Below are 21229 nucleotides of genomic sequence, written 5' to 3' on the forward strand. Positions count from 1 at the left end.
GGATTAAAATCTTCAATCTTTCCTATATTATACCAAGACTACCAAATGTCAAGGTTCCGACTAACGAACCCAACCAAGTAAACACCGACAAGACGATCCAATCTCTTTATGCAAAACTTTATTGAGTGCATCATTTCAGCATGATTGAAAGCAAAACCAGTTCTGGTTATTTTCTCCGCTAACCACTATAATTAAAGTATACAATTCTCCCTCCCTTTATTAGTGCATGTCACATTGTCCAATCAAGTGTCAAAAGTTTGTTATGAGACAGTGTCTTTGTGGGTTGGTAAACACCTGCTGAAACGTCCTTGGTTCACGCAGTTGGATTTCTTGATGTCTGGAGTCTGCATTCCATTTTCCCCCTCCTCTACCCACCCCCCAGTGCATTGGCAACCTAAGAAGCAGTAAGGATGGCAATATCATGCACGCGCTTCAAGCTTGACAGCAAGCATGTGTGAAGAAGGGACAAAAATATGCTCCTTTGTTTGCAGTAGAAGGCAGGGATGGAGAATAGAATTGGGGACTCTTTTGAAGACATTTATTTTCAGTCCCTTCTCTTACTGTGTTTATGTATACTGTCTTAGAAGGAAAGTTTCATTACAATTAGATGGATCTACTTTTGAGCAAAGACTGCTTTGGGCTCATTGATGGATAATGATAGGCATTCCTTCTGTCCTAATTATCTAGAACAGACATGTCAAACACAAGGCCCGGGGGCCGGATCTGGCCTGCAAAGTGGTTTCATGTGGCCCACGAAGCCATCCTGGAAACAGTGAGGGAACGGCCCCCACTGCCTTGGCCCTGGCCCAGAGACCCTCCTTCTGCCAGAGACCCTCAGATCTGTCCCACTCCTGCCCAGGCCCCCATAGGCACCCTTGATGCGAACAATGTAGAGCTGGCCACGCCCACCCAGTAGGCCATATGCAATCTAGCCACGCCCACCCAGCAGGCCACGCCCACCCTGGCCATGCCCACCCGGCCCCGAGGGAAACCGCAATGCTGGTGCGGCCCTCAATGAAATTGAGTTTGACACGCCTGATCTAGAACACAACTTTAGCAATGAAGTCTAGAAGGCATTTTATTGGGGGAGATTGCATTATGTATTTGAAAAACCTACAGATCAGAAAATCTCTGCTGGGTGCATACATAATGTGTGCTGGAACCAGAGGAAAATCTAAATGGTAGGAGCATTTCCTGATAGAAAATGTAATTTCTTCTGGACTAACAGTTATTGATCCAACATCGTTTAATAGGTTTTTCCAAGTAAAAACATTCTCATTTACATGCATATGATGTAATGCTTCCAAGTGATACATGCAAAGATCTGCCTCTGTCTGCTACCAATTATTGATGTCTGTTTAAGACTGGCTTCTATTCTTTTGGTTACCAATGCAGTGCTTATTGGCATTTTGATAAAGGGAAGCTTGAAACATCCTGTCCACTTAGATGCATGTTTTGCTGTGGAATTGCCCAACAGAAGGCATTTTGTAAACAAAGCATGAACAGGCATCTGTTAAATTAAAAACATTTACAAAGCATTCTAATATCTAAGGCTCTTTTTCATTCATGAATAATGGTAAGAACTGGACCTGTTTGAATAATTGTAACTCATTTTTGGTCCTATCTTGCAGGTACAGGCTTGGAATCCTGCTGCTTACCTCAGTTAAATCTTCTTAGGAGAACCCAGCCGGTATTGAGAGGGCTGTGGTGCTTGCACTAAGCCAGCTGACTGAATTCTTAATAAATATGAATATGTCTCGCTTGGTCTTTCACAGAGTTTAGAATTTTGTAGTCATTAACAGGAAACAAAGCAAAAGGAATTAAAATTGAGGGAGAAAAGAGGGGCCAGGTAGGAAACTGGTTGTACAATGGAGTAAACAGGTGCTTTTCAATTTCCAACTTTAGGGCTCAGAGGGTGAGGCCCAAAGTCACCCAACTTTAAGCCTAAGGAAGGACTAGAAACTGGGTCTCCCCTCTTTTAGCAAGCGCATTAACATACACCTTACTGGCATTCCCTTTTTACTCTAACATATGGATATTTATTTATTTATTAAATTTATATGCTGCTCATCTCCCTGTCAAGGAGACTCTGGGCGGCTTACAAAAAAAAGTAAAAAGATAAATATAGAAACAATTAAGTTTCGTTGTTGTTGTTGTTTTTTAAAAAAGAAACTATATAAAAATGGATGGCACTGGGATGAGATCTTTTTACCCCATCAAGCATCTCTAGTGGTGGATGCCCACAGCAGGGCCTCAGTCCAACTGACAAAACCAGGTTTTGGTACTTTTCTAGAAGGCCAAAAGGATGGGAGCAGTTCTCACCTCCAGTGCTAGAGTGTTCCACAGGACCAAGGCCATAGAGGAGAAGGCTCTTCTCCTTGATCCCACCTACCAGAATTCTTTACCAGATGGGGTCCATAATAGGCCTTTTTCTTTGGGACAAATGAAGCAGGTGAGTCCCATTGGACTGTTGGTCATTAGTCCTATTTATATGCTTATATGTGTAATTGTATAAGATAGTAAGGAAGTGCATGGTAGATATGGTTGCAATGAATTTCAGTTCTTGTAAAAAGTTATTCTTCTATTGCACACAAGTTAGCAAAATAGAAGTTTTAGTTCACATGCATAAAGACAACTGGTTAGTTTTTATAGTGTTCTTTATATTTTGTGTCTTTTAATTAATATTAATATCTTTCATTGTTTTCATGATCTCTGAAATAATTTAAAATAGTGCTAAAATATACCAGCCACAATGCAGTTCAGAATTTACTTGCTGTATTCTTCTTTAATTTGTTTGCTATATTATTCTTTAATAAAATGGTAGCTCATGATGCATACTTCCCAGTGGTTACATAGTCCATGTAAACTGTACATAATAGTTTTAAATTCAATGAATAATGCATCTTGGCATAAATTTAATCACTATAATAACCCAGTAACAGAGGAAAACATTCAACATTTGAATTTACATAATGGAAGAATTCTAATGAAGATGCCACACAAGTAAATTAGTACATGAAAATTTGTCTTTTAACTGTTATATAATTAATTGGTTTTAACAAGAAAAAAATAAGCACCTGTTGAATAGGTTGCAGAGAACATTCTATCAATGTATTAAAATGACTCTACATTTGCATGTGCTGATTTGGCATATATAAGTAAATACCTTTTTAAATTTCAGCTTTAGTGTAAAAGACATCTGGTTTGATATTTCAACTTTCATCATGTACTAAAAGACTCTAACATTCTGACAAATAAATTGAGTTATATTTTCATGCATTACTTCCTTTAAAATGACAATATGTAACTTGATGGTTACCATCTAGATTAGCTAGAATGTTAATGTAAGGCAGTTTGCAAGAATGATGGAACAAGACCAGCCCACTCTCCATCTGTTTCTTTTTTATCATTGTGCCCGAAGCTTTGAAAGCAACTTATTTCTTCACATATTTTAAAATTAATCTTTTCAACAAATATTTTGTCAAAGCTGCTTAATAATTTCTTCCCATTTTCTGTTTGTCGTAAGAGAGAGTGGACAATTGAATGGAATGTATCCGTGAAGTATAAAAATGGAGAAGACTGCATGTGTATTTCTGGCTCTTTCTTTGTCTCCAGTAGTTGACCAGCTGTGAGTACAGCTGCTTCAAATAATTATAGATAACCAGTTATTTTCTTCCATAAATTTGGAATATTGATTTTTTACTGAACTCAAAATGTTTTTGTCAAACATGAGGACCCAGATTGTTGGGGGCAATTAAGCTGACTTTGTAATAATGCCGCTTGGGTGTGTGTGTGTGAAAGCCCTAATCAGCAGGCATATACATAGAATGAAGGCTACTGCTAAGCTTGTAAGCCGCCCTGAGTCTTCGGAGAAGGGCGGGATATAAATGGAATTAAAATAAATAAATAAATAAAAATGTGATACTCTTTAATGCTCCAGTCATACAGCATGTAGCTTGCCTTATTACAAGTTTTGTTATCTCATATGTTTTCATGCAAGCTTCCACTTTTACTAGTTCATCTGGTAGTATCTATGATAGCAAAACTATTTTGTATATTTTTCAGCCAGGTTTTATTTTCATGTCTTGTTCATGATTTTTAAATCAGACTCTTCTGGCTTTTAATCTGATTAAATATCTGACTGAAGCCGGGATCTTCCTGTTGAAACTGCCATAGGAGGGAAGAACTGAAAAAAGGATCTAGGGCCTGTCCAGTGCCAGGGAAAACAGGAGATTCAGACAGTTCAAATGAGTATAAAGATTTATCGTAAGCTTAAGCTCTCTACAAGAACCTGACCAACTAGCCATTAAGGGAAATGAGCGGGAGATAAGAGAGGCATTCAAGGTGGGCTGGATTTAGCTCTCTTGCAGGCACACAGGGACTCATGACTTAGGATGTGTTTGAACCCTCCCTTGGGCTCAGCCTGGTCATCTCCTCTAAGACCACTGCTACCAATTGTCAAAGTCTATGGAGATTCTCAGTCATCCAGGTCATGGTTGTCCCAAAGGTGCTTTTTCTAAAAGGCAACTGAACTTTGTTTTTCCTTGAAGACATTTCGCTTCTCATCCAAGAAGCCTCTTCAATTCTGACTTAACAGAGCTTAATGATTGTAAGGAAAATGGCAGTCTTATGTAGAAAATGGAAGCCTTTAGCCCTCATGCTTGATTAGAGTTTTGTAAGTTATAGTGTATGCAGCGTCTAATAGTCAACCAAACCAAACTATTGTCAGAAGGTCTCTTAAACCATGAAACATGGAGACTGCAGAAATAGGTAGGTAGGCTAAGTATTTGAAGTAGCTTTCTAACTCCTTCAAAATTATTTTACGCTTGCATTTTTAATTAATATATCTAGTAGTCTTGTCCAATATATTTAGTTGCTTCTCCTATAAAGTTCAGCCACAAATAGAAAAATAAAAATAAAAAGAAGTAAGTAAGTTTGATGAATGGAAATTAATTGCCTTCATGCTTCTCCAACATATAGCTTCTAGATAAGTTGGATGATTTTTAAATTTCATTTATTAGATTTTTATCCTGCCTTTATTACATTTGTAAGTAACTCTAAGCAATGAGCATACATAATACTCCTTCCTCCTCCTCCCCCCCACCAAAAGAACAGCCCAGAGTGAGGTGGGCTGGCCTAAAGAAAAGGGCTTTCATGCCTAAGGCATTACTAGAACTTACAGTCTCCTGGTTCTAGGTTAGCACCTTAACCACTACACAAAACTATTTTTCAAGTAATTTCTCCGATTTCATATCAGTCCAATGTTCCAATCAGTGTGTTGGAAAAGACTGCTCTAATAAGACCAATGTTTGGTATGTCTTTCATTTCATTTGATTGCAAATTTGAGGAGGAGGGGTAGAATTCCTCACTATATGATTGTATATAACGAATATGTTGGGAGATGCAGCATTCTGATGTTGATGCAAAACAAAATACAACACTTATTAGATGGTGAGGTGTTTGGTGTGAGGTGAAGCAGCATGAAGCTGCCCTTAGTCTCTCCAACAGCTAATCTGACTAAATCTTTGGTAATGTACCAACATTATGTGTCTGTTTTATACATTAATAAGTCTGCTTTGGCAAAGACCAGTAGTGAAGCTTAGGGATATGTGATCAGTAATAATGAGAGGAAGTATCTGGATAGATCTTTCAGACGAGATTAACATTATGTATCATCTTGCAATTTTATCTAGCTAATTGATTTAGGATTGTAGGGTTCCATTTTAGATACTTTCACAGATTCAGTATTATTTCTACATAGAAGTAATTTTGCTATGAATATATGAATCTATCTCAGCTAATAAGAAAATTTCAGTCTTTAAAACATACACTTAATTGAGAGTGGATTTAAAATCTGTAAGAATAGGTAATGTGTGACTGTTTTTTGTATGAAATCATATAGTATTGTGAAATTTTGTATGGCTAATGCAGCACATGTTATACAGATAAAATAATGCAAGCAGCTTGTCTAACATTCAATATTTCCTCTAATATGATATTTCAGTGGTTTTTTTTCCTGTTTCTGCAGAATTACTATGGAGCTGCCAAAATGATATTTTCTGACAATCCACTTGGACTATCATGTGGGATGGTGTGTCCAACTTCTGATCTTTGTGTGGGAGGATGCAATTTATATGCCACTGAGGATGGACCAATTAATATTGGTGGACTGCAGCAATTTGCTACAGAAGTAAGTAAAATGTACATTTAGATTTTTCCTTCTTCTCTATGCATGAGATTTTTCACTAGTTCTTTTCTTTTTGAACCTAATTAAAGCAGATGTGATAAGATTCCTTTTCTTCATATAGAACACAAATCAGAGAGTTGTTAGCAATTAAGAAATTAGTTTTACGTTTCTAAAGTAATCCCTGCACAACGTTTATAAAAATATAATTTATTCAGGGTTTCAGCTCCACATATAACTTTCAGGATAGATTTACAAGTATAAAGTTATATATATATTGGATCTACACCTTCTGCCGATGTCAGCACCCCACCGTCCTGTGCGCTCCCACAGAGAGGGCCTCCTCAGGGTGCCACCGCTCAAGGAATGTCGGCTGGTGGCCCCCAGGGGGAGGGCATTCTCAGTGGGTGCGCCAGCCCTCTGGAACACCTTACCTACCGAAATCCGGATGGCCCCTGACCTCCGTACCTTCCGTCGCGACTTAAAAACTTTTTTGTTCCAGCAGGCTGGCCTGGCATGATAGCGTCAATTGGGGTCCCAGTTTGTGTTCATTAGTGTTCTTATTATTTTATTGTTCGGTCTGTATACTTCGTCCTTCCTCTGTACACCGCCCCGAGTCCCTCGGGAGAAGGGCGGTTTATAAAAACTAATAAATAAATAAATAAATAAATGTTAGTTACATTGATTTTTTTTTCATTTTCATCATTATTTCAGTTATTAAACTAAAATCCAGCTATCATAGTCTGTATTCAAAATGTAATAATTCTAATGGAAAATAAGAGGCATTAAAAATGTCTCACTTGTAAGAAAGAAAAGACTCAATAGGATGCTCAGACATTAAAAAAAAAAGACAGGACGATGCCACTACTTGAAAAATCCAATGTTTTAGTCATCTGAATGTCAGACATGGAATATTTGAAAATGTTTTTGAAATATTCTAGCCCTAAATCATTAACATCCTTGAAGGTAACTGTAAGGACTGCCCTAGCTAGACCTCTCAGAAAAGCATGACTCTTGACTACCATGTGGTTAATCAAAAGGAATACCAAGGAATAACCAAGGAATACCGAGACCTCAGAGATGTGTTTAGCAAAAAGGGCTCAGATGAACTCCGCCCCTCCCAACTTACTGAGTGTGCTATAGAAATCCCACTGGTGCCAAACTGCCAAAACCAAACCTGTACTCAATGACACCCAGGGAGCTGGAAGAACTGTGATAGTTCATTTATTAAAAACTAGCCTATTCAACCAGCCTGTCCCTGGGTTGCGGCCCCAGTCCTGTCCCGGGAAAAGAAGGACGGATCCCTTTGTCTATGTGTGGACTATAGAGGGCTAAACACGGTCTGTGTAGAGAATGTTTACCCCCTGCCTCTGATGAAAGACATGCTAGTCTACCTGGCCAAAGGCAAAATCTTTACTAAACTGGACTTGTGGGAGGAATATTACCGTGTAAAGATCAGAGAGGGGGATGAATGGAAAACTCTGTTCAACTGCCCGCTGGATTGTTTACAATTCAAGGTGCTACATTTTGGACTGCAGGGGGTCCAGGCTGTACTCATGCAATTGATTGATGAGGTCCTACATAAGTAATAATTACAATTTTTAAATTTGTTTCCAAGAAACAGGTAGCTAGTGCTGATTTAATAATATAATATAATACATGTGCTGAAAAGATTTATACTCAAACTATAGCATTGATCTGGATATGAGAAAACCAGATATAGTAAGTAGTTTTCAGAATATTAGGACTGAATTTGAGCATAGCACTCTCATTTGAATAAGGTTGAATTTTGTGAGCTTCAATTTTTTGTTGAAACTTTCTTGCTTTATAAAATAAGACTTTCATTCAATTACAAACAACATGCTATGATAATGAAGTTGACCTTATTCGTCTTTGTTTAAGTTTTGGTCACTTACAAGTTTGTGTTGAGTTTGCTATTGTATAGTGTGCTACTCACAAATCCATTACACTATTAATTTTTGGAATAAACAACTTTTTTTTCAGGCCCAGAAAGGAATAAACAATAGTAATCAAATAAATTCAAGGATGAGATCAGCTAAATCAGGGGTCCCCAACCTTAGCAATTTAAAGATCTATGGACTTCAAGTCCCAGAATTCCCCAGCCAGCCATACTGGCTGGGGAATTCTGGGAGTTGAAGTCCATAAGTCTTAAAGTTGCCAAGGTTGGGGACCCCTGAGCTAAACAATCCCATATGCCTCTCTGTGCATTTTCTTTTATTCTTTAAACTTCTCACCTTTCTACATTTTATAAGGTTTTCTTCATCAAAACTCTTATTTTTGTCCCCCCCCTTCCTCTCAATTCCTTTCTTCCTTCTTCATATAATTGCTTTGCATTCCAAACTCTGTTCATTCTTTCTGTATTGCTATACCACCTCCATAAAGGTTTTTCATAATGGTCATGCATTTTTCTATTCAGTATACATTCATTCAATACATATTCATTCTTAACCCTATCTCTTCTTGTTTTATTATTCCCCTGCCCAAATATCTAATTCTTATTGCATTCAACTTACCTTTATGGTGTCATATCAGCTCTCACTATCATGTAACAAAATAGGCAGAAGCACACTCCTTTGCACAGATATTTTCACTTATTATGACAAACATCCATTCTTTTCATACTCTAGCCAACCCCTTTCTACCATCTTTTTCTGAGTTTACAGTTTTTCGGGTTTTGGATTTTTTAGTAAACATTTTAGAAAGCCACACAAATTCATCTTTATCCTTTCTTTCTTTCTTTTTGCCATGTATTAAATTGTCATTCTCTCCATTCTTACTACTGAACACAGCTTCTTTGATCTTTGACACATTAATTTTCAGATCTATAGCCTTTACTGCATTATGTAATTACCTGCAAATCTTTTGGATTCTCAGCCATTCATATCCGCATACAAAAGTACATGTACATTCATGGCAAAAGCGTTTCTTTCAATTTCACTCTGGCATCACCATCATTCCTATAAAAATCTCTAAATACTACTCCCAGCATTATGTTACTTTACGTTGATCTCAAATCTTTTCATCATTTTTATTTTTCACTCCATGCATCTCCTGGAAGCTCTAGTTTAAACTTCTTCACCCGCTTTCAAAACAATTTTATCTTGTATTTGCAACTTTTAATATTAACTATTTTTTCACCACAATCTCTCTCTCTCTCTCTCTCTCTCATACACACACACACACACACACACACACACACAGAGAGAGAGAGAGAGAGAGAGAGAGAGAGAGAGAGAGAGAGAGAGAGAGAGAGAGATCCCAAGACCCTCCTATTTTTTTACACTTTTGGAATGCTGTTTAAATCTGTCTCTTTCCTCAAGGACTGGGATATAGTGAAGTTGGATGACTGTTTTGGTGGCATCAAGAAAGTTATTTTTATTATGATGTTTGGTTTTATATAATTGTTGTGAGTTGCCCAGAGTTTAGATCTAAGATGAACAAGATCAAGCGTTTAAAATAAATAAATACCTTTCTTTGTAGGAATCATACCTTGATATTCATTTCTTCTCATCCTTAGCTTCTTTTATTTCATCATTCACTGAGCATCATCTTTCCTGCATCCTTTTGGCATAACTCATCCTCCCCCTTTGACATTCTGTGAAGTGGTTCTTTTCAGCTTGTTTCAGGCAACTTCCACATCATATTTCCTTAGGTCTCTTTCCGCTCAATCTGTTGGGAGATTAATCTAAATTCTAATACATTTTATTCTATCTATACTCCATTTTCAGTTTCCCCCCCCTCCCCATTTCCTTCCTTTTTGTCCACATCTATTTTTCCAAAATCCACTTTTGCCCACAACTGGAATACCTTATTGGTGTTTTATGCTTCATAATTCTCTCATTCATAATAAACCAAACATATTCTGTACTCTCTCATCTCATTCCAACCCATTTATTCAAGTCTCCTAGTAGGATACTGTTTTCTGCTAGTTAACTTACTCGTAGAATGTTGCACTGATTTTTTTCAGAACTCGTATCTGGTTCTTTCATTATCACACTTGTGAGAATACAGTATAACATCTGGCTGTCTACAGCCTTTATGTTTCTGCTTTTAACACATCTATACGTAGATGATACTTTCTAATACCTTATGATGTATATTTTGGTCCATTCTTTCATAATTAAGCTTTCTCTGCATGCATTCCTCAATTCCATTCCATTCCACAGGATCAAAGCATTTTCATTCACACCCATAATATCTTTCCTCTTTCTTAGTTTCACAGATGCACATTTGTTTTTTCATTTTTCATTTTCATCATGGTGGCACAGTAGTTAGAATGCAGTATTGCAGGCTAACTCTGCCCCAAACCAGGAGTTTTGATACTGATGGGCTCAAGGTAGACTCAGCCTTCCATCCTTCTGAGGTTGGTAAAATGGGGACCCAGATTGTTGGGGGCAAATATGATGACTCTGTAAACGGCTCAGAGAGTGCTGTAAAACACTGTGGAGTGATAATATAAGTCTAAATGCTATTGCTATTGTTACTTCAACTGCTTTTCATAGGGCTTGGTTTCCTTCCTCTATATCATTTTGATAGCTCTCCTCTAAACAAGCTTCAACTTCTCTTTGTCCCCGTCAGACATGAACAATCAGATCCACAAATGAAGAGTCTTCTTAGACTGATAGTTTGCACCTGGGTAAGATGCGATAAGCTTCAATGGCATTTGAGGCCTTTTGTGCCCACGTAGGGATTCCAAATTAATTTAACATTTGATTCTTCCCACTGTCTTGGCCAGTGTCTCCAACAGTCCTCTTTGCTCAAAACTGAATACAATATTCCAATGATCTGGATGCTGCATTTCTGTTAATGCTAGTAATATCTGTTAAGCCTTCATTTGTGTCTCCTTTTAGTCCTAATGTGATTAATAGGAAAAAATTATGCCTGTTGGATTTTCTTAAATATGTACAATTCTTCTCGAAAAATCTTTATAAACCTATTAAAATGTTGTGGCCTGGCCCAATGATTGATATTGAAACAGGCATAGGATAAATAGCTCAGAATAATTTTCATCACAGAATTTTAAGTTTATTTAAAATGATCTATTGCTATCAAGGTTCTAATACAATTGAGCAGTGTGGCTACATAATTTAAAATGTATTGAAATACATATGTGTACAGATAGATATTAGAATGTGTGCACTTTTTATACCTTTTTTGTGTTCATAACTTGTGAAATTTAGATATTTTGTGTTGGGTTCCTAATGACTTTTTTATGTATTATAGAAATTATAGAGGACAATAATCTGTCGTATTCAAATCACATTTCTATAATACCCAATAAGCAAAATCTTTTAGAATTAAAATATTGAACTTTTTTATAGCTATTACATTTATTGACAGATGTCTGACAGAAGATAGGAATATGGCAAAAGACAAAATACTGATAATACTACAGCCTAAAATAATTTTATTTATTTATTTTATTTTAATCCCATTTATATCCCGCCCTTCTCTGAAGACTCAGGGCAGCTTACAATTTAAGCACAAACCAATGTGCTTAGCAATAGCCTTCATTCTATGTATATGCCTGCTTATTAGGGCTTTCACACACACCCCCAAGCGGCATTATTACAAAGTCAGCTTAATTGCCCCCAACAATCTGGGTCCTCATTTTACCTACCTGGGAAGGATGGAAGGATGAGTCAACCTTGAGCCTGGTGGGATGCGAACCTGCACTAATTGCAGGCAGCTGGTGTTACTTAAGGAGGCATTAGCCCACTGCTCCACCAAGGCTGTGGTGAACTGCGTCTGAAAAAAGCTTCAGTTTCCAAGTTTGAATCCAAAGTATTTTAGAGGCAGTACATTGTTTTTTATTCATGATTATCCATAATTTATTTTGGAAGGTAGTAAAATTGGAGGTCATCTGTGTATAATGTTGTACTAATGAACTCCATTGTTAAATTTTATCAGATACAATTCTGTGGAATATAGGTGGGAAAGAAACCTTTCTAAGTAAATAAAAAAAGGAGCCACGTGAATATGATTTCCTCTCATTAATGTTGAATCTTTTCCCAGTGAATCTGCCTGATTAGCTGTTCATGCTTCTAAATAATAGGATGGATGGGGGAAAAAACTTGTTAAAATAGATAATCTACCTATCATGAGTTTAGGTCTAATTCCCATTGTATGAATGGTTTAAGAAGATTGGGGCTCCAACAATAGCTTAGAGACTCCATTACAGGCAACATAAAGGTTGCCCAAAAACTTATCAAGGTTATCATCAGTAATGGTAGATAATTTTCTTTGACTGATAGTTTATTCACTGCTATCAATCTTTTGCTGCTCTATACGGTTGAAAGGAGGTATCCAGGATGGCTTGAACATACAGTACCAAGAGTCTGGCCACATGTTATGTCCTTCAATTTTGTTTTTTAAAAATGTACAGTGGTTTCTTGGCTCCCACGTTAATGAAAAAGGGATCTATAGATTGCTAACCTGTAATGCACATGTCTTGTTCTAGGTTGTGTTTTGTTTTTAGCACTTTCTCTTTCTCCCTGTTAAGGTACAGCTTTTTGCTTCTTAGTACACCAACACAAATTGTGATAGAGAATTCCTCTGTCAGCAATTAGCGGATTTTGTAGTACTCTTGGTAGCTCAAACTAGTCATTGAACTACAGTCTCAAATCTACCTGCAGCCTTTCCTAAGCATTCAGTAGGAAACCTGCCCAAGTACTTAACGGTGTTGTTATAAACCAATTAAGCTGGGTTAATCCCTTTGTCTTCAGTGTGGCAGTTTAAATGGTTTGTGGTCCTTGCTTTTTGTGCATCGTAAGATTTACAGCCCAATTGAAAACATACTGTGCCAGCAGATTAAGTGCATAGGGTGGGAGACTTATTGACTAGCTGTACTAGGAACACAGTACAAAACAAGACATCATGCTGGCATTGCAGGTAGATAAATGCAAATGTTCAGCATCAAGGTGCTGCAAACGTAAATCATTATGGTTGATAAGCCTCTTTATTTCCAGCATTTGCTTTTTAATATTTAAATCTGCCCCTTTTTCTTTTTAAAGGCATAAAAATAATCCAGTGATTACAACCAACCTTACATTTAGCTTTTGTGGAACTTTGTGGAACACAGTATGTGAGTAGACTTAGGAGTTGTGGAGAAGTTCATTCAAAATTGATGTGACAGGAGATGTTAAAGAATACTGAGGTACTTGCTGTGTTGCATGTGAGATTCTCAAGAAAGAAAGAAAGGGAGGGTGGGAGAGAGAGAGAAAAAAAAGAGAAAGAGAGACAGGGAGATCTACACATCCGTGGAGAGGAAGCAAGATCTCCCTTGGATGAATCCTGGTCATCCAATTCCTCATTTTATATAAAAGAAAACAAGTTAGAGAAACAAAACATGCTGAGCTTTCCATCCCCATTTTTATTTATTTGTTTGTTTCCTACTTTTATTATTTTTACAAATAACTCAAGGTGGGGCATATACCCAACACACCTTCTTTCTCCTAATTTCCCCACAACAACCCTATGAGGCGAATTGGGCTGAGAGAGAGTGAATGGCCCAAGTTTACCCAGCTGGATTTCATGGCTAAGGCGGGACTAGAACTCATGGTCTCCTGTTTTTAGCCAGGTGCAAACTAGCTAGAAAGACCAAGCTGGCTCTCTTCACTCATTTTTTCTGTGTAAGCAAGAGATGTGTTTGTGTACAATTGGGCCTACTTTGGAAATTGATTTTACTTTTGCTCTACTCCCTGCCCCCATTGTTGGAATAAGGTGAATAGTGGCTTTACTGAAATTTAATTTTAGCTCAAGCCAGGTTTTACAGACAGCCTTTTTTGCTATGTTTTAGTCCCTATGAGAGGGACGCGGTGGCTCAGTGGATTAGGACGCTGAGCTTGTCGATCAGAAGGTCGGCAGTTTGGCGGGTCGAATCCCCAGTGCCGTGTAACAGAGTGAGCGCCTGTTACTCGTCCCAGCTTCTGCCAACCTAGCAGTTCGAAAGCACGTAAAAATGCAAGTAGAAAAATAGGGACCACTCTGGTGGGAAGGTAACAGCGTTCCGTGCGCCTTTGGCATCTAGTCATGCCGGCCACATGACCACAGAGACGTCCTCAGACAAGTGCTGGCTCTTCGGCTTTGAAATGGAGATGAGCACCGGTCCCTAGAGTTGGAAACGACTAGCATGCATGTGCGGGGGAACCTTTACCTTTACCTTTTAGTCCCTATGAATCTTCATCATTGCCAACATTCCTATCAAATATTCTTCTCTGTCTCAGGCCTTTGTAAAAAATTTTTTTATCTAAAACTAAAATGCTGCAAGCTTGCAGGACTCATGCATGGTATCTTGCTCTGAGCTATTTGTCATCTACTTTTTAGTTTTCTCCAGCTACTGAAGCAGTCGTAGCCGTAAGACTTTCAGAAACTTCCTATACAATGTATTCTTCAAATCCTTTTACTGCTGTTCTGTACTTAAAAGGGCTCTGGGCTGATCAATTCTTTTTTTGCATATATTTTTTCCAGATTCTCTGAAACATAATACTCTTGGTATGGATGCTTATTTATTGTTGTTTTGTTGTGAGCCGCCTAGGATTATAGTGCATAACGTTGGCAGTCAAACATACGTAGGTTTTAGAAATAACAAAGCTACCTTTCTCCATATTTCTAATAACAATTTATTTTAACTTCAGTTTGCTTTTTTTTCCCCACCCAGTATCAGTACTTGGCTAGTAGCAAAGGAAAACCATCAGTATTAATGCTATTAGATTTCGTCATAGCATTTGATACCCTCAATCTATTAGTTGAGAAACTCACTGAGGCACTTTGCTCCAGTTGCTTTCTCTCAGCTCCACTTAATTCACAGGGTTATTGTTAGACAAATAGGGGGACAAATAGGGGGAGCGAGCTCAATGTTGGCTACTTTGGGTTTTAAAGGAAAGGCTGGATATACTAATAAATCAAGAAATAATTCAATTATCCAATAGAAGAGAATATCTGTACCTGCTGGATTGGAGAGACATGTAACCCACCCAAAAAATAAATAAGTTCCCCACTATCACTTTTTGATGGCAGTCTTGCAAATGGGAATGCAACCATTGCAGAACAGTACCTCTTATTCCCAAATTACTAATAATTCCAGCAGTTTAACATGATCAGTGGTATCAAATGCTTCTGCATGATTATGCAGATGATCAACATATTGGAATTACTGTCCAGCAGGAATTTGAGAGGTTTACAATTCCTTCTTACAATAAAAGGCCAAAAATACAACAACAATATAATAATGCTGCAACAGTACAATAACAGTATAATAGCATTACAACAGTATATAATATAAAAATACAAAAGAAGAATCTAAAGGACAGTGAGAAAAAGCATGCAATCACTGGCTGAAACTGCAAATGGTCTTTTAATATGGGTACAATTTACTTTCAGGAAAACTTGATTTAGTTGAAATACCACAGTTGATTCCTTAATGTTTCTCCTCCTGTTTTGCTTCATGTGTTACTTCGTGTCCAGATTACTGGAAGACAAAATCTTCGTCATGTTCTTTGACTGAGCACATTAAAGGCAAGCAGCCAAGCGATTTTACATATCCTTCCAGTTGTTTCCATTATTAGATATCTAATAGCATCTCAGAAGCATAACAGGTCCATTTAAAGTTCATTTGAGAGTAAATCATAATAGGTATGTTTGCCACATTGAGCTATTTATAAAGTAATAAAAGAATTTTAAAAATCCAATAAATAAAAATAAATAGCGAACTCTCCTCCACAAGCTTATTCTGAATATAAGAAAGTTATATGAGTAGTGGAGAGGATTCAAGTATATCACAGACAATTAACTAATATACTACTAGAAGTTTTCTAAATTAATTGTTATCTTCAGTTGATGATAGAGTCTTAATAATAAGTGTCTACTGGATGACGAATATACTGGTCATCTCTTGAGATGTAGTGGCCTACTTGGTGACTTACTACCGTTATACATATGCCAGAGAGATACAAGGGCTGTTCTCTTTTTTGTTAACCATGTAAGTATTTCACTTTTCAGATATTCAAAGCCATCAATATTCCTCAAATTCGAAATCCCTCCTTGCCACCATCGCAAGATTTGCCTGAATCCTACCGTACGAAGATTGCTCTTCTTGGAGCAGGACCTGCAAGTATAAGTTGTGCCACATTTTTGGCTCGACTGGGCTATTCAGACATCACCATTTTTGAAAAAGAAAACTACGTTGGTGGTTTGAGGTAATGTTTCATCAACACCACTTGAAATGAAGCATTCTGAAAAATCACACAAATGTCATCATATGTTCCTAAAGGATATCTATTTTTTGACTTTTTTAAAATAATAGTTTTTAAAACAATACTGTGGCTGATATTTTTGTTGTATAAATTTATGCAGTGCTTCATAATCTCTGAAACAATGAATCACTCCATAAATATTTAGAAAAAGCAGGAATCACTATATTTAGCATACATACATCTAAATTTTAAGTGTGGAAATTCTCATTTTTCAGTGAATAAGTTAATAAAACTTTCATTTATATGTACTTATCATATCTTATTTTTAAAGATATGATCTTTAAATCTTGACCATCTGAATTATTTTATGTGTAACATGTATACTATAATGATAACTTTTAGCATCAATTGTAGAATGTTCTCCAGTAAAAAAAATGTGAATACCAAGTCAGAGGAATGAATAGATCTCCAGCCCAACAAAATCTAATGAAGTTAATTCCTAGTCTTACTTTTTTCTCTACTGGTACTGTCATGCATTTCAATTTTCAGCCATTAATCCATTTTTTTAGAACCACCTGCCTGCCAGTAAATTTAGGGAGCAGGAATGGTGTATGACATGATCTGATGATCAGCAATCAATATGGGAAAGGTTTGGTAGATCATGGCAATTAGAAGACTATAGTTTGAAAAGCACTAAATTGATATGATTCGGTATATATATATATATATATATATATATATATATATATATATATATATATAATGTAAATTTTTTGGATTGCTAACAAAGAATTAAAGGGAGACTAATATGGCCATTTCAAACTTATTTGTTCTCATCAGTCAGCCATACCCTTCTGAGATTCGAACCTGGGCCGATTGCACATTAGGCAATTGTTCTAACCTTTAGGCCACTGGCTCTTTCTCGCTTTGTTAGCTGAGAAGCAAGGGAGATATGTGTTTGTTAAGTATTTAGCCATATTAGTCTCCCTTTAATTCTTTGTTAGCAATCCAAAAAAATTACACAAATATGAGCTGTCACTGTTGTGACTACTGCCTGTGGATGGCCTTGGGTTAGGCTGAAACAGGAAAAAAGATTTGTCCCATGTTTGGGGCCTAGCAAGGTATTCTAAATACTTAACAAACACTTAACACTTATTTCCCTTGCTTCTCAGCTAACAAAGCGAGAAAGAGCCAGTGGCCTAAAGGTTAGAACAATTGCCTAATGTGCAATTGGCCCAGGTTCAAATCTCAGAAGGGTATGGCTGACTGATGAGAACAAATAAGTTTGAAATGGCCATATTAGTCTCCCTTTAATTCTTTGTTAGCAATCCAAAAAATTTACACAAATATGAGCTGTCACTGTTGTGACTACTGCCTGTGGATGGCCTTGGGTTAGGCTGAAACAGGAGAAAAGATTTGTCCTGTGTATACACACACACACACACACACACACACACATGGACAATAATACATTCGGTCATTTAAATTTATTATATGTTAGGCTTGCTATTTTTTATATAAATTTATATACCTATAAGTTTCAGGATAATTTACAAATCCAAAGCATTAAGTAAAATCTTATTACTGTCAAAAACCTGGAAAATTATTAGGAAGAGAAAGATATGTCTTCCTAACAAGGTTCTTGCAACTTCTATGTTAATCTTCTTAAAGTGGCTTTTTTCAGTTGGCTACAAAATATTTGTTTTTAGAGTAGAAAATTGGATTAGGCAGTTAATAGATATTTGGACAAGAAAAAAATACAAAATACCCTCTCATTGCAGTTTCTCTTATGTACAGTAGTAGACAATTTTAATAAACTCTAGTTGCTTGTTATTATTCAATGTCATTATTTTGCTTTATACTTGCAAGTACATTTACTTACTGTGGAGTCTTTGAACAAGTTATTGAGATTATGCAGAGAATGGTTTATAGGTTTATAGCAACCCTCTGTAAGTTCCAAAAAAGTCCAACCCAGTTTTTTTAACTAATGTTATCTTCTGTTCGCTTGTTCCCCAGTCAGCAATTTGGGCCCTATTTTGTCCAGCTTTTGAAGAGATAGAAATCCTTTTCATGCCATTCGGTAGACAAGATTAAAAGGGATTTTGGTCTGCTTATACTCATAAATATAAACTTATATATGCCATTCTTTGATTCTTCTGTTCCATTTTAACCATTTTAAAAAGCTTTCAGCATGTTTGTCTCCCATTGAACCTTAGTCAGAGGCAGACAATATAATGCTAGATACTTTCGTTGCCATCTACCATCCTGTTTCATTTGAATCTTATTTTGTTTTAAATATGCCTTTAACTAAAAAGAGTTAAATGGAAATTGACATGCTGGGGGGGGGAAATCCCATCGTCTAGCATATGTTTTATTTCCCAAGGCTTACACAGAGTACACCAGAATTTTGTGGAAATGTATTCCACACCAGAAAAGCCAATTTGGTCTAGTGCAAGGGTAGGCAACCTTGGCTCTTTTATGACTCGTGGACTTCAACTCCCAGAATTCCTGAGCCAGCCATGCTGAGGGGAAAGGCAGAGTTTCCAAGCTGAGCCATGCTGGCTCAGGAATTCTTGGAGTTGAAGTCCACGAGTCACAAAAGAGCCAAGGTTGCCTACCCCTGGTCTAGTGGTTAAGGCACCAGAGTAGAAACCAGGAGATAATGAGTTCTAGTCCTGCCTTTGGCATGTAAGAGGGCTGGGTTACCTTGGGCCAATCATTGTCTCTCAGCCCAACTCATCGCACAGAGTTGTTGTGAGAAAACTAGGAGGAGAAAGAGGCACTAGATATGTTCGCTACCTTAAATTATTTATAAAAATAAAAAAGGTGGGAAAATTTGTTTATTTATTATTAAATTTATATGCCGCCCATTTCCTGGTTCAATACATCAATGGATATTTATTGAAGGGCCACAGATATAATGCAGCCATTTTGTGATATGCTTTCCATATTTCAGATAGACTTCCTTGTTCCAAATATTCCCAACTTGCCATAAGCCTTAATATGGTTATCTCTTGTGGATAGCATTAAGTTGCCTTCAATGCAGCTGAATGCAACTCTATTCCATTCCTTATCTTAATTAATTAAACAATTTTTTAACCACAAATTTGTTCTATCCAAAATGAAATAAATAATTGGCATTTATTGTTTACTTAAATATATATTTAATTTACACAATACATTTTGAACATATTTATCCCTGAAATCTGTATTTTCAGCAGCAGTCATGACACATTTTGGGGTCAAGAATGTTGTGATAGAATTTATCCATCTGTGAATGATGATAGGATAACGTCATTCTGATCTAAAGTTTAGTTTAGCTATCAAATTGATTTGCTTAACAATTCTGACCAAAAAAAAGGCCTACTTGCATAGATATTTCCTCAGCAAGAAGCTCCATAATTTGGAAGCGTGCTTGGTCCTATTTGTGTGTGTGTGACTTTAACTTAAGTTTCTTGTTGTTGTTGTTGTTGTTGTTGTTGTTGTTGTTGTTGTTGTTGTTATTATTATTATTATTATTATTATTATTATTATTATTATTATTATTATTATTATTATTATTTGTTTTTAGCATGTATTATTTCCAAGAAGCTCTCTCTTTTGAGAAAATGGCTGAAGAAGTGTTTCATTGGTGTGTTTTTTTTATTATTATTTGTTCTCTCCAGCACATCTGAAATTCCCCAGTTCCGGCTACCATATGATGTAGTACATTTTGAAACTAGGCTTATGAAGGACCTCGGAGTGAAGGTAATGAAAAATATAAACTGCCTTGGTATAGCTCACAGAAAAAGGAGCCAGAGCGCACTGTTAAAGATTTAACAGCAAAATGTCATGGACCTTAGTAAAGAACAATTAAAAGCTACACAAGGCTGAGGAAGGAAGATGCTTTTCCTTGCTTGCGGCATTTGTCTGTCTGCTGTCTGAATGCCACTAGTTGGGAAAAGGGCAATCAATAGCTCATCTGGCTTGCCTGCATGTGATTAATTGTCTGTAAGAAACAAATACCTAAATTGCTTCAGGGGTTCAGTGTAGCTATTGCAAGGATTTTATTTCTTTAATCATGGGTGGCTTTTGCTGCTTTTTTCCCCACGTCTTTTCCTTTCACAGATTAAATTTTAGGTAAAAGAAATAATCCAGGATATTTTTTGTCCATTTGTGTGTGTGTGTGTGTGTGTTTTATAAATGCACAGTTCACACAGTTCTTTTGCACATGTTAACAAAAAGAACTAAAATAGGAATTAATATTAGTTATAATTAAACTTTCCTACAAAGAAGTAATGTGGTATGTCTTGTGATGAAAGTTTTTAAACTTTATATTTTAAACTGCTTTTGATTATAACAGTCTGCCCTTAAATGACAGTACAAACTGGGTGATAAAATTATTAAAAGCAACCTGTATGTTGATACTTACAATCTTACAAGTATGTTTTACTTACAATCATTTTGGCCCTTAGGCTTCAAATTATGTGTATGCAGGTGAAGAATATTATACTCTCTTGCACACAGGGTGCTGTTATTTTGTCTATAATTCTTTTCTGGAAATAATTTGAGAATTTAAAATTTACAAGACTAGGCTAAATAATATGATAGCCTTGTTTTTCAGTTGCATATAAATATAACTCACAGCACTGTATAAGAAAAAGTATAATATGTGCTGTTCAAAATAGCCTGCACTGGTTGGCATTTGCTTATGAGGCAACAATTTAAAGTCTTGGCCTTAATCTTTAACTATTAGGGTTTGATTATCCAGTGTACATCTTCTGTTGCAAACCTCTCTGGCAGACGTAGGAGGGACCCTTTTGAAGAAACTCCCATTGTCTTCTACTACAGT

The 21229-nt window shown here is 36.6% G+C and overlaps 1 protein-coding gene across 3 annotated transcripts in view; it reads left to right on the forward strand.

The window, feature by feature from the left end:
• DPYD (dihydropyrimidine dehydrogenase) overlaps positions 1–21229 on the forward strand; it is a 597578-nt gene that overhangs the window by 173140 nt on the left and 403209 nt on the right. For all 3 annotated transcript variants that reach the window (XR_014492313.1, XM_083361143.1, XM_083361144.1), the window contains exons 5-7: positions 6029–6190; positions 16205–16401; positions 20064–20145. Coding sequence is in view for 2 of the 3 variants with exons in the window: in XM_083361143.1 (XP_083217269.1) it covers positions 6029–6190; positions 16205–16401; positions 20064–20145 (441 nt within the window). In the remaining variant the exon portion in view is untranslated. The remainder of the gene's footprint in view (positions 1–6028; positions 6191–16204; positions 16402–20063; positions 20146–21229) is intronic.

Source organism: Vipera ursinii, assembly GCF_947247035.1.
Source record: "Vipera ursinii genome assembly, chromosome: 3".
NCBI lineage: Eukaryota > Metazoa > Chordata > Lepidosauria > Squamata > Viperidae > Vipera > Vipera ursinii.